General features: G+C 39.0%; 2 protein-coding genes across 2 annotated transcripts in view; both read left to right on the plus strand.

The window, feature by feature from the left end:
• LOC120454183 (mushroom body large-type Kenyon cell-specific protein 1) overlaps positions 1–10,778 on the plus strand; it is a 78,118-nt gene extending 67,340 nt beyond the window's left edge. Inside the window, exon 6 of the mRNA XM_039639263.2 lies at positions 742–10,778. Within this exon, the coding sequence (XP_039495197.1) occupies positions 742–3,295 (2,554 nt within the window). The 3' untranslated portion in view covers positions 3,296–10,778. The remainder of the gene's footprint in view (positions 1–741) is intronic.
• An 810-nt stretch (positions 10,779–11,588) lies between these two features.
• On the plus strand, positions 11,589–13,108 carry LOC120452208. The gene is made up of 4 exons (XM_039636330.2): positions 11,589–12,211; positions 12,284–12,383; positions 12,444–12,663; positions 12,721–13,108. The coding sequence occupies exons 1-4, from the start codon at positions 11,733–11,735 to the stop codon at positions 12,981–12,983; spliced, it is 1,062 nt and encodes a 353-aa protein (XP_039492264.1). The 5' UTR covers positions 11,589–11,732; the 3' UTR covers positions 12,984–13,108.
• The last annotated feature ends 81 nt before the right edge of the window (positions 13,109–13,189 follow it).

Here is a 13,189-nt window from a genome sequence, read left to right on the forward strand (position 1 = left end):
AAAAAATGAATGGCCACCAAAATGGGGGAATACAAAAAAGAAAAAAAGAAAGCAAAAAAGATTGTATAGCATCCTTGGCTTTGCCTTTGACACCAGTGTCGTCTTTTCCTCCTCGCCTGCTGCAGACATTTAAGAAGCATTCATTGTCAGTCCTCTCTAGTGCCCGTGTCTCTGTGTTAGTAAGGATGTGTGTCTGTGTGTGCGAGTGTGTGTGTGTGTGTGTGAGAGCCGAAAAAAAGGAGTGCTTTCTACTAAGCCAAAATGGGAAGTGGCTGTCAAGTTCTTTGATGGTGCTGCCAAAAAATATTACCCTCGAAGCCTGAAGCCACTGACAAAAATTGCCGGGAGATAAAAAGTTGATTGACTTGCTGACTTTTTGGCGGGCGAGTTTTGGGTGATTGTGTGTCGAAGGTGCCTTCGTCGTATATTTTAGGGGAAATCCGAAATGAATTGACAGAAACATACAATCTTATCGCAACACCTGAGTGGTTGTAAAGCAGAATATGACTTTTACAAACTTGCAATAAACCAATCATCCTAAGCTTGCGTATACTTGATTTTTGTCAGATATTACGAAATACAACAAGTTGATAGATAAGCATTAATAAAAGATAATAGTATAGATTTATTATATATCATTATATTATACATTTATATATATATTTTAATTATATACTGTACAATCAGAGGGAATTTTGATTTAGCACTAAAAACTTAATGTGTTTCCGCTATCGCTTGCAGAGCCTGTGCCACGCCCACGTCGTCGGGAAGAAGGGCGTACAGCGAAGAGGATCTGAGCCGGGCCCTGCAGGATGTGGTGGCCAACAAGCTGGATCACCGGAAGGGAGCTAGCCAACACCATGAGCCGCGCTCCATTCTGGACAACCGGCTGTACAAGTTGAAACACCAGGACCAGGAGCAGGATCACGATGGCGACGAGCTCGAGGACTCCAACGATGATGCAGAGGCGGAAGTGGACAGCAATGCGTCGACGCCGGCGTATCCGGCGGAGTTTGCAAGGGCACAACTGCGCAAACTGAGCCACCTGTCCGAGCACAATGGCAGCGATCTGGGCGAGGATCTGGAACGTGGATCGCCGAAAATGGGTCGACATCCGGCCGGTGGCAATGCCACTGGCAATCAGGGCGCTCTGCCCTCCATACCGCTGGATGCCAATGTCCTGCTGCGCACTCTGATGCTGGCTGCAGGCATTGGAGCAATGCCCAAGCTGGATGAAACGCAAACGGTGGGCGACTTGATCAAGGGTCTGCTGGTGGCCAATAGTGGCGGCATGATGAACGAGGGACTGCTGAGTCTGCTGTCCGCCGGTCAGGAGAACAGCATTGGCAATGCCTCGCTGTTGCTGCAACAACAGCAGCAGCATCAGCAACACCATCAGCACCAGCAGCACCAGCAGCAACATGTCGCCGCCTATCGTCATCGCCTGCCCAAATCGGAGACTCCGGAAACGAACTCCTCGCTGGATCCGAACGATGCCAGCGAAGATCCCATACTGAAGATTCCGTCCTTCAAGGTCAGCGGTCCGGCCAGCAGCAGCAGCCTGTCGCCGGGCGGTCTGGGTGGTGGTCACCATCATTCGCTGAACAACAACAACAGCCTCAGCATCAGCAACAACAGCAATCACAGCAGCAACAGCCACCGGAACGGCAGCAATCGCAGCCCACATTCCGCATCGCCCATGCTGGCCGCGGCCGTCGCCCAAGGTGGTTACTCCGCCGGCAACAGTTTGCTGCCATCGTCGTCGTCCAGCATACAGAAGATGATGGCCAGCAACATACAGCGACAGATCAACGAGCAGAGTGGCCAGGAGAGTCTCAGGAACGGGAATGCCAGCGATTGCAGCAGCAACAATGGCGGCTCCACCTCGCTGGGCTACAAGAAGCCGAGCATTTCGGTGGCCAAGATCATTGGCGGCACAGACACCTCCCGGTTTGGTGCCTCACCCAACCTGCTGTCCCAGCAGCATCATCCTGCTCACCACCTGACCCACCAGCAGCAACAGCAGCAGCAGCAGCTGAGCGCCCAGGATGCGTTGGGCAAGGGAACGCGACCAAAGAGGGGCAAGTATCGCAACTACGACCGCGACAGTTTGGTGGAGGCGGTCAAGGCGGTGCAGAGAGGTGAGATGTCGGTTCATCGGGCGGGCAGCTACTACGGCGTACCACATTCCACGCTGGAGTACAAGGTGAAGGAGCGTCATCTGATGCGACCCCGCAAGCGGGAGCCCAAGCCGCAGCCGGATCTCGTCGGCCTGACCGGACCAGCCAACAAGCTGCAGCTGGACAAGCTGAAGGCGGGACCGCATGGTGGCTCCAAGCTGAGCAATGCACTCAAGAACCAAAACAACCAGGCGGCTGCAGCGGCAGCGGCGGCAGCTGCAGCAGCGGCCGCTGCCACGCCCAACGGCCTGAAACTGCCCCTTTTCGAGGCCGGTCCGCAGCAATTGTCCTTTCAACCGAACATGTTCTGGGCCCAGACGAATGCCACCAATGCCTACGGTCTGGACTTCAATCGCATCACGGAGGCGATGCGAAATCCCCAGGCCAGCAATCATCACGGCCTGATGAAGAGTGCCCAGGACATGGTGGAGAATGTGTACGATGGCATCATTAGGAAGACGCTGCAGGCGAGCGAGGGCAATGGCAGTGCGGCGGGCAATGGCAGCAACGGTAGCAATGGCAATGGCAATGGACATAGCCACGGGCATGGACATGGTCATGGACACGCCCTGCTCGATCAGCTGCTGGTGAAGAAGACGCCGTTCACGAATCATCGGAACAATGACTACGCCGCCACCTGTTCGAGTGCCAGCGGAGAGAGTGTGAAGCGTTCGGGCAGTCCCATGGGCAACTATGCGGACATCAAGCGGGAGCGACTGAGCGCCGACAGTGGCGGCAGCAGCGATGAGGAGCACTCGGCCAGCCACATCAACAACAACAACAGCGATCTGGCGCACAACAAGAACAAGAGCGGTGGCGGTGGCGGTGGCGCTGGCAATGGTCAGACCAATGGGAATGGCAGAAGCAGCCGGATGACATCGCGGGATGACTCGGAAACGGATGCCAGCAGCCTGAAGAGCGGCGAAAGTGGCGGCCAGCAAAACCACAAAATGATGGATCTCAATGGCAGCAGCAGCAGTCACATCAAGTGCGAATCGGAGGCGGCCACTGGACACCACAGTCCGGGACACCATGCCACATCCATACTGCACGAGAAGCTGGCCCAGATCAAGGCCGAGCAGGTGGACCAGGCGGAGCAGGTGGAGCAGTTATAGGAGCAGCCGATGGCCGCGAATCCAGCGTTCGCCTGGCCACCGCTGGCCGCCCACTACTACAGCTTCTAGGCGGAGGGGAGGGAGAAAGGGAACACCAAATTAAGCCACGTTTTTTGATAGTACCATACAAATCACTATATAGAATTATATATATATATATATATATAAATATATATATATAAATATAATATGCCAGCCAGCTGACCGATGTGTGTGTGGTAAATGTGCGCTAGCTCTTAGTTAAATGTGTAATCAACAGCATAGGGGATAAAATAAAACAAACAGAAGATCATAAAAAACAAAAGAAAAAACAAAAATAACATAATGAAAAACCGCAAGCAAAGAAACATACATTTGTGCCCCGGAGTGTACGATGTATATTTTTGTTTCGTTTTGACAATCGACAAATAGGCATTCTCTTGTACAAACTTTCTTAAAAGCTAACAAAAAACAAATCTAAAACCTTAAGACCAAAAAAACACAAACAAAACAAAACTAAACAAATACTGAGCAAAAACCAAGAACCATTTTCATTTTGCATTTCGTTTCGAACCGCATTTTTATGTTGAGCATATTTTTTACTAAACAGAAACAGCAGTCCAATGGGAAAATATATACATATATATGTATATAGCAGAAATATATATAGCCAACAGGAAATCAGTAAAGCACTTACAAGCCAACAACTTAATCGACTTCTGTTTCGGCCAGGTTTTTGGCCCTCGAGTTGCGATTTTCGCACATTCCATAAGATACTCTTATGTTCCACATAGTTTTCGTACGCAAATTTCTAGATTTCTAGAGCAGTCAGAAGCGCAGCTCAAACAGGGCCAAAACCCCAGGCAGTTGTCCTCGACATAGACAGAATGAGTATAGCCAACAACAGCAACTACAACAACAATAACTACAGCAAAGACCATAACAACTACAACTACAACTACAACTACAACAAGCAACAACAACAGCAATATCCGATCAATAACAACAACCAACAACAAAAAAAGCAATAATAATACAAGACTCTACAATACAAAGAATGAAACAATGAAATAGCAAAATTCAAAAATGGAAAAAACAAATACAAACCGAAAAACATCAATCAAAAACCAAAACAAAATTATCCACAAAAATTCAACATTTTTTATGATTTCAAAAGATGAAAATACAAAACGGAAATCAATAAACAAAGCTGCCTTCACATTTACAAATTAAATAAATTAGTAAGCAAAGCGAGACAAAGCACACAAAATAATAATTCAAATGAAACGCAAACGCAGAGTAAAACGCAAAAAAATAAGCAAACAATTTCAGAAATATAAATCCCGAAATTACATTTTTAATTTGACAAATTCAAAAACTTAAATAATACAAAATATTATACCCCAAAACATTCAAAATCATTTTTATTCGAACAAATTCCACACATATTTAAATAACGTAATCAAAATTAAAGTGTTTCGGTGTTAAAAAAAAATAAAACAAAAAACTACAAAAATATATCTATCTGTGTTTAGGCTTTAAAAAGAGAAATTTGAAAACAAAATTTCAAGATTTTGGCTTAAAAGTAAAATGATACGGAAAAAAACAAATTTTGAGAACACACATTTCATGTACAGTCGCCTAACCACCAAAAGTAAAAAGCATAAATATATAAAGACTTTATATTACTATATACCATATACCATATGATATATATTTGTATATTTATGTATGTGTGTGTCTTCATCACTACGCGTATACCTCAAACCAAACACATGATCATTTTGAGCAACTAAATATATTTAAATGTACTTATACACTCTACACACTCTTTTACAGGAGAGCAAAACATATTTACACAGTTAAACCCCCCTAATCCAAATCTTTGGCCCTCCTTTCGACGTATCTACATTTCGTTTGACTTTGAAATTCTATCTATGGGTAAACAACTAACTAAATGTCTGCGTAAATGAAAATAGATGAAAAATTATATAAATGTACCTAAAAACATATTTTGTGTGCTAGCTAGTAAGTGTCAAAAGAAAATGAAAAAGAAAAAAACATACAAAAACGATATACAGTATATTTAAATGAAGATGAGATGGGGAAAATTGTCGGAAATATTTGAAAATATTTAGCGAATTATAATACAAGAAACAGTCAAAGGTATGGCATGAAAAATTGTGGAAAATAGCAAGCGAAATGCGTTTAATAATTCTATTGAAATCATTTAAGGGCATTTAATATATTTATCATTTCCACGATGCGATGGATAAAAAAGTATTTATTGGCTAATCTCCCAAATTACATTTGATGTGCATAAATGTTGTGGTTTAGAATCAAAATCAAAGGAAACAAAATTAAAAGTTAAGGCTTAAAAATGTAAACAAAAAATTTAATACAATTATAAATTTTGGTATAATAGCGAAGAGTTCTGCGAACCTAAAGGAATTAAAAATGTTTATTATATGAAAAATTGAAAAAATGAAAATATGGAAATATGGAAGGGAAAATAGGCGAGAGTAGATAAAGAATGGATGGAAATAAATCAAAAGTATTTATTGCTAATTTAATTATATTTGAAGTATACATACATATTTATTATATACATACATATATATTAGACACACTATCTGTGATTAATAATCCAAAATTTTGAAGAGCATTTTCTGAAATAACGTTGGCTAAGCATATGCGAAAAGACAAAACCAATGGATAAAGCAACACACACCCATGTAAAGAAATTGTAGACAGATCGGATAAAACGAAACTAAACCAAGCACAAGCTAATGGCCAAATGCAGTTGGCCCCGGAAATCGGGAGCGGCTTTTGGCCAAGAGAATTTCTTAAGCTACAGCACACATCACTGAAAACAAAAACTGAAAACAAAAACTAAAAACAAAAACTGAATACTGAGCATAGGTAACAGTAAGCAGAAGACAAGCCCGATGGTACTGTTCAGAACATATATAGTTGTATATATTTTGGAATAATGTTTACCAGTTCAAGTCAAAATTAAATGGAAACAAAAACGCAGTCTTTTATAATGCAAAATTATACAAAGAAAAATTATAAATACAATTTCGCAACGCTAAAAAAAAGGAAAAACGAAAATATTGATGTAAAAAGAATGAAAATCAAACTTAAAATAATAAACAAGATAAAGTGCAATTATACGGTTTAAATAAGCAAATTTAAGAAACAAACGTTATAAAAACAAAAACACAAACATGTTAAAACAATGAAAATATTTCGAAGCAAGTTTAGCTACAAATTCCAAGGCAACTGATAATGACAAGAACCATTTACAAGAAAAAAACCAAGACAACAAAATACAGTGCGTTTCATAACCAACCAAATGGGCAATAGAATAGTGAAATTCTATTATTGCCCTTTGGAGTACTGAAACGCACTATGGCCCTACTTCATATTGATGGGGTAATCGGATCCAAAATCTGAAAACCAAATTTAGGATCCGCGATGAAACCGAAACGAAAGATCATAACTGCAGAAAAGAAGTCGAAAGTCGAAATGTCAACCTAGTGGTAGTTCGAAACACAAACAAAAAAACAAAACAAACCAATCGAGTGTAATTGAGTAACAGCTTGAGAATGTTGAATTGTATAGAATTTTTGCTTGTTCACCTGGTCGAGGGGGGCGTGGTTGCGCCCCCTTTTAGTTTCTAGGTGGACAGGCGAAAACGCTCAGGTACGTGTTTTATTTTTCGGAGAGAAACAAGATTGATTACCCATACATTACTTATTCTTTGTTTTACTACAACATAATAGTTAATATTTGTATAAAAAAAAAAAAGCGAACGATGGCGAGAAAAGGAAAACCAGCTAAAAAAATTGATATATTCATAATATAGAATTGTTTTATATGGTTTGAGAGCGTAAAATATTGAGGGTTTCTAGCGTGCTTCATGAAATTGCTCATATTTGTGTATAAAATCTAATTTGTTCAATGCGAATCAAAATTTGCTGAATATAAGTGCATATACATATATATAATTAGAGTTTATGTTTCGGTTTAGTTAAGCGCATAAAATGATTACGATTATAAATAATTATTATTAGTTATGACCTAATAGTAGGCAAATCAAAATTTCTTCACATAAAACAATCAACTTCTACTTTCAAACATTTTATAGACGTAACTATAATTATTATTCTATTATTATACGGACTAAAAACTATTTAGCGCGTTGTTAGACTCGATTTATGGTTTGTACATATTAGAAAACATTTTAATGGTATTCTCCTCTTTTTTTATTATTACTAGAATTATTACTCCTTATTTTAATTGACTTCTTAAATGGGCAACATCATTTGAACTATAGTGCAATTGTTTCAAACAAAACCAAGCAACCAACAACAAATATATTAACATTAACAAGATTAATATAATTTACAAGCTTTCTTTGCCGATGCCAAGAAGGATGAATAATGCATATGTCTACCGTATGGATCGAAAATCAAAAATCATTTTAAGTGCACATAACTCTTTAAAATAGCAGTTAGACTACGCCTAGGTTTTTTCATCATTATTATGCGCACGCTTCAGTCCAAAAATTGAAATTCTACACACATTCTCATTGCTCAGTTCGAGACATCACAATCACAAGCCAGAAAAAGAAAACTCAAAACTTTTCACCTAAGTTCAACTTGAGCGACCGCAAACAACTCAAGATCAGCAAAGATCACAAGCGAAAATTGCTAAGAAACAATAGCCCAGACGTGATAACAACCACAAAATAGCCCAGCACAGACAACCAACCACCAACAATAGCCCAAAAATAATTGAAACAAAAATTGATTAAAAGCCAACAGGAAAAAAAAAAGAAGAAAATAATTAATTACATGAAACTAATTAATATACAACGTGGACACTAGATGTGTCCAAAGCTCAGATAAAAAATCCAAAACAGCCTAAAGTCGATTGTACTTTTCTTTTTTCTATCCACAAATACAACCAACGAACAACAGCAACAACAACAACAGCAGCAACCACAATTTTATTAAACAATAGTACTACTCTTACTACAGAACTTAAATAGCCACAAGTAAATAGAAATAGCCACAGCAATTAACTTTAAACAAGATGCCCAGACACAGATACACACAGAAACGTTTCTTCAAAACAGATTTGTATTCTTAGCCACATAACCGATACAATAGCCACTTAATTAGGATCGATCATAGCCAAGCAATAGAATCAGATACAAACTCAGAACCGGAAACAGGAAATCGTCAATCGTGAATTGTGAATTGCGAATCGCGAATCGGAAAAAAGAAGCAGCACCAAATCGAACTGCAAAAGGCAAAAACCATTATATCAATAATAGGATGAAAAACATAATGAACTAAAGAACAAAACCAATTTTTATTTCAATTATTAACTTATAAACACAACAACAACCACAGCTCCACACAGTTACAGTTACAACAACAACAATAGCCCTAGAAAATAATATTCATAATTAATCAATCAATCAATCCGTAAAACCAACAACTTCAATAGTTATAAGCAATTGGCGTAAAACAAAAAGAAAAGCGAGAAAGTACCACAGAAAACCAAAATCTTAGCCAGGCAAAAGTTTTGAGCATATTTTTCATTATTTTTACAACAAACAAACAAACTGATGTAAGTACAATTCATAAATTTAGACTTTTGGTAAACTACAATACAGAAAATAGAGCAGAAAAACCATTTTTTTTTTTGCATTAGATAATTGCTACAAAATTTAAGAAATGGACGATTTTTTAGTGGAAAACAAAAGCCAATAAGCAAATAACAAGAATTCGCATTATAATTAGCAATAGCCCATAAGTACAGCAAAGTGTATAAGCAATAAAGCTAAAAACACTAAAAAAAAGCAGAGATTTTTAAAGGGAAACAGAAAACTAAAGAAAAAACATAAAACTGCAAGAAAAATGTGAAACTAATTTGTTCTGCGTTAAAAAAAGAAATCCAAAATAAATATGTTTTATTTGATAAGTAATTTATAAACATATTACAATTTCGCTTAATTTGATTTACACAAGAGTAAATGTAATGCATACATTGTAAACCTTAAATTAATATTTACAACAGCAAAGGCAAAATTTCTGTTTAGTAAGGCGTGCATAATTGTTATTATATTACACAGACACACATAACTAAGTTTAAGTTTATAATTTTCGTTATCTTTATTATTTACTTATTATGTTTTAAACGCAAAAAAAAAAATAAAAAACAAACCAGATATATACAATATATTTACGAATTAAACGTTTATTAATAAAATGAAAAATATTTTAGTTAAACCATTCGTTTATCGTTTGCATTCATTTCACACCACAGGAGGCTTTCCGTTCACACATTGCAGAATATAAGAAACTCGAATATGAATATTCAATTAAATTAAGCACCGTCTAACAATTGCAACAAGATACTTAATACCATTATACGCAATAGTTATAATTGACAGATGACACGAATATGAATATAAACTGAACAATAGCCCAAAGTAAATATTGGCCATGGTAGCAGTCGGAGAAACTATCCAACCTTCTAACGTGGCCAATATTTGCTCCATTTTCACATGCAAGAGATGAGCAACAACAATTGGCACTCAACATATGCAATTCCCAACAACAAGAAGAAGAAGAACAACAACAACAAGAAAAACAATAACAATTATAAAAGGCAATTGAAACATTAATTTCGGTTAATTGAATTTGGTTTTTAGTTCAGTTCTTAAGTCGACTCTCACCACTTTCGAGAATTGTTTCGGCTCCAAACCCACTCACCCAAATTTTGGAATATTCCGAACCAAAATCAAAAATGGCACTAACTACACAGACGAGCCAAAGGAATCGTACATCTAAACTCAACACAGCTTCAGGGACCAACTAAAGGAGAAATGATTTAAACTTAAATTAAAGAACATATTCAAGAAAAAAAACTGGTAAATCAATACTAAAATGTAACACACAGAAGCACCGAACGTGTGACTTGAAAAACTAAAGCTAAATCAAATTTTGAGGCATATCTTAAAGACGAGACATAAATCGAGGTAAAAATTGCGAAATTAAAAAAAAAAATTGTGAAACTATGCTAAATTATGCAGACCCGGAAAATCGTATGTGTGTACATAAATGAAGGAGCAACCCTTTTGGTAATCTATACATATATATTATATTATATACATTTAGCGTGTCAAAAATAAATCTAAACTTTAGATTCTAAAAGAAACAAAAAAAATATATATCTCTAAATGCAGTGAAAACTTCAGGCCATGCTAACTTTGGATGAATTCTGATTAAAATTATATTTGTAAGAGAAAAAAATGTATACGATATGCGAGGAAATTAAACCTAAAACTGGATTAAGTGTAAAAAGAACATACATATTTCGATGGCAAACAAACCAAAAAAGAAAAATGGATTGAAAATGGAGAAACCCCTAATTTACATACAACTAATTATTATTTCGCTTTGGCGGTGACCTTCTGTGTAAATAAAAAAAAAACAAATCAAATGAAGAGTAAAAAATGAAAAAACCAACCAAAATAAGGTAAATTCAAATTAGCAAAATTTTTGTCAACAAAAAAATGACCTAGTAAATGCTAAATTCAAATTTATAGTACATATTTGTGTATGTATGAGTGTATTGCATAAGTTCGATGTGGGTGTATAACAATTATTATTAACATTATGCTTATCCCTTTCATTTCCAAGTTATATACATTTTGTTCGCAAGACAAACGAATAAGTCGAAAACTAAATTTAAAGCCAATAATAATGAACAAATGAAGAACATGTGCTGAACTGCTGAACTCCAATTGAATTGCAACAAGAGTAGGGAGACATTAACCGAAGTGAAACATTTCGAACCAACTCAAGTGTATGGCAAAAACATTGTAAAAAAGCATAAAAAACAGACCCGTTGAGAAAGTCAAGGACGCAGGCGAAAAAATTGCTTAAGAAAATAATGAGATTTGTGTATATGTGAACAGAATGAGCAAAAATAGGAGGTATACTGAATTAACTGTCGGAAAGCAAAACTAAAAGGAAAAATTAACAACTTGCAGGTGGGACAGTCGGAATACAAACCCCAAAGAAAACTATTAACTTGTAATGATGTGAACTTGGAGCATACTCTCAGTATTTTTATGAATACTGTCAATAAAACATTAATTAAAGATTAACAACTTGTTTTCATTGCAATCGGAACAAGTGCATAATTATGGCATTGGTAAGTATTTAAAAATCTTGGCTTGTGGCGAAAAATGTGTATTTCATTTGCTGTCAAATCCCAAATTTATGTACAGAGTTGACCCAATAAATTCTCCAGATGAAGTATACTTTCGACTTGTTCAGATAATCGTATAGGTTTTTATAAAAAAAAAGCGAATAAAAAAGTTAGCATCAATTGGTTTCAAGTAGAGCCGCAAAATTCGGAAATCCCCAGAATGACCATACAAGGACTGAAGTGTGACCTCAGCCCGACGGTGACCACCTGTCTGCAGCTGAAGGACTGCGTCCGTCCCGACTGCTGTCCCATCCGGGACCCTATTCCCTACGATGCCGAATGCTTTGTGCGGGACATTGGCCAGGAGCTGGACCAACTGACGCGTCGCCACGAGCGCATGTTCGTCAAGCGTCGCCGTCTAATGGAAATGGCCATACCCATACGCCGCACCTGCCGCTTTGTGCCCAAGTGCGCCTGCTCCTTTCCCAAGTCCATCGAAATGGTGCGTCCTTGCGACGCCCAGAATCACACCCGCACCGAGCAACTGGCTCTGCCCACCGTCCGTCGTTTGCTCCACAGGCGGCGCACGGCGATCCTGGCGGGCGACTCAATTGGCGAGTCCATACTGAACAGGTGGCTTCGCTACAGCTACCTATCGCTCTACAGTCGTCTCTCGAATGCACAGCCGTTGGTCAAGCCGTAAGCCTACCAGCAGCAATGCCTATTTAAAAGATTACTAATTATCCCCTATACGAATTAATGTCCTTGCAGGAAGAAAAAGAAGAAGAAAACGGAAAAGCAGCTGGCTCGGCACGAAAAGTACATAGAAAAGTTGGCGAAACCAAAGAAAGCGCCCAAGATCCCAAAGCCGGTAAGTGAAAAACTGGCAGACAAACTATGCAAATGTTATATTATTTATATTATATTTTAGGATCGGGGGGCGGGGGAGTTCGACCCCGTGCGTCTCAAGCAGCTGGCAAGTCCGAAGGCGTATTTGGAGGAGATCAAGCCCAAGTGGGAGCTGACCATGCAAATGAAGGACTACAAGGCGACCAAGCGGATCAAGCAAATATCACAGCCCGTTGTGCGGGATAATGTCCACATCAACGAGAATCCGGAGAAGGTCTCGCCCAATGCCCTTCGCTACAAACGTAAGTACACACACACACACAACAACTTTATTTGACCATATATTGATGACCATTTAGCGAGTGCTCGCATCAAGGAGATGTCCGAGCCATTGACCACGCGCGATGCCAACCAGGGATTGGCGGACGTCAAGGAGAATCCATTCGGGATCGCGCCAAACGCACTCAAATACAAGGCGAGCACACGGATCAAGGAGCTGGCGGAGCCCAAGGAGTTCGAGAACACGCACATCCGCGAGAATCCGTTTGCCATATCGCCGGCGGCACTGAAAGCCAAAGCCTCGCCACGCCTCATCGAGCTGGCCAAGCCCAAGGGCGGATAATGGGAACCGGGCGGGGAGGGATCGTCTCCATAATTATTGCCGTCATTATTGGTGTTCTAAGTTTTTCATTTCGGCTACATTTGTTATCGAGTTTTATATTAAATTTGTCTTTGGCTTGCTAAAAACATCGTAATTTTTCACAATAATTTCGAGTCTTTTCAGGATTGGAAGATGATACTGATAAAATCCCCAGTTTTAAACTGGTT

This window comes from Drosophila santomea, chromosome 3R, assembly GCF_016746245.2.
Source record: "Drosophila santomea strain STO CAGO 1482 chromosome 3R, Prin_Dsan_1.1, whole genome shotgun sequence".
NCBI lineage: Eukaryota > Metazoa > Arthropoda > Insecta > Diptera > Drosophilidae > Drosophila > Drosophila santomea.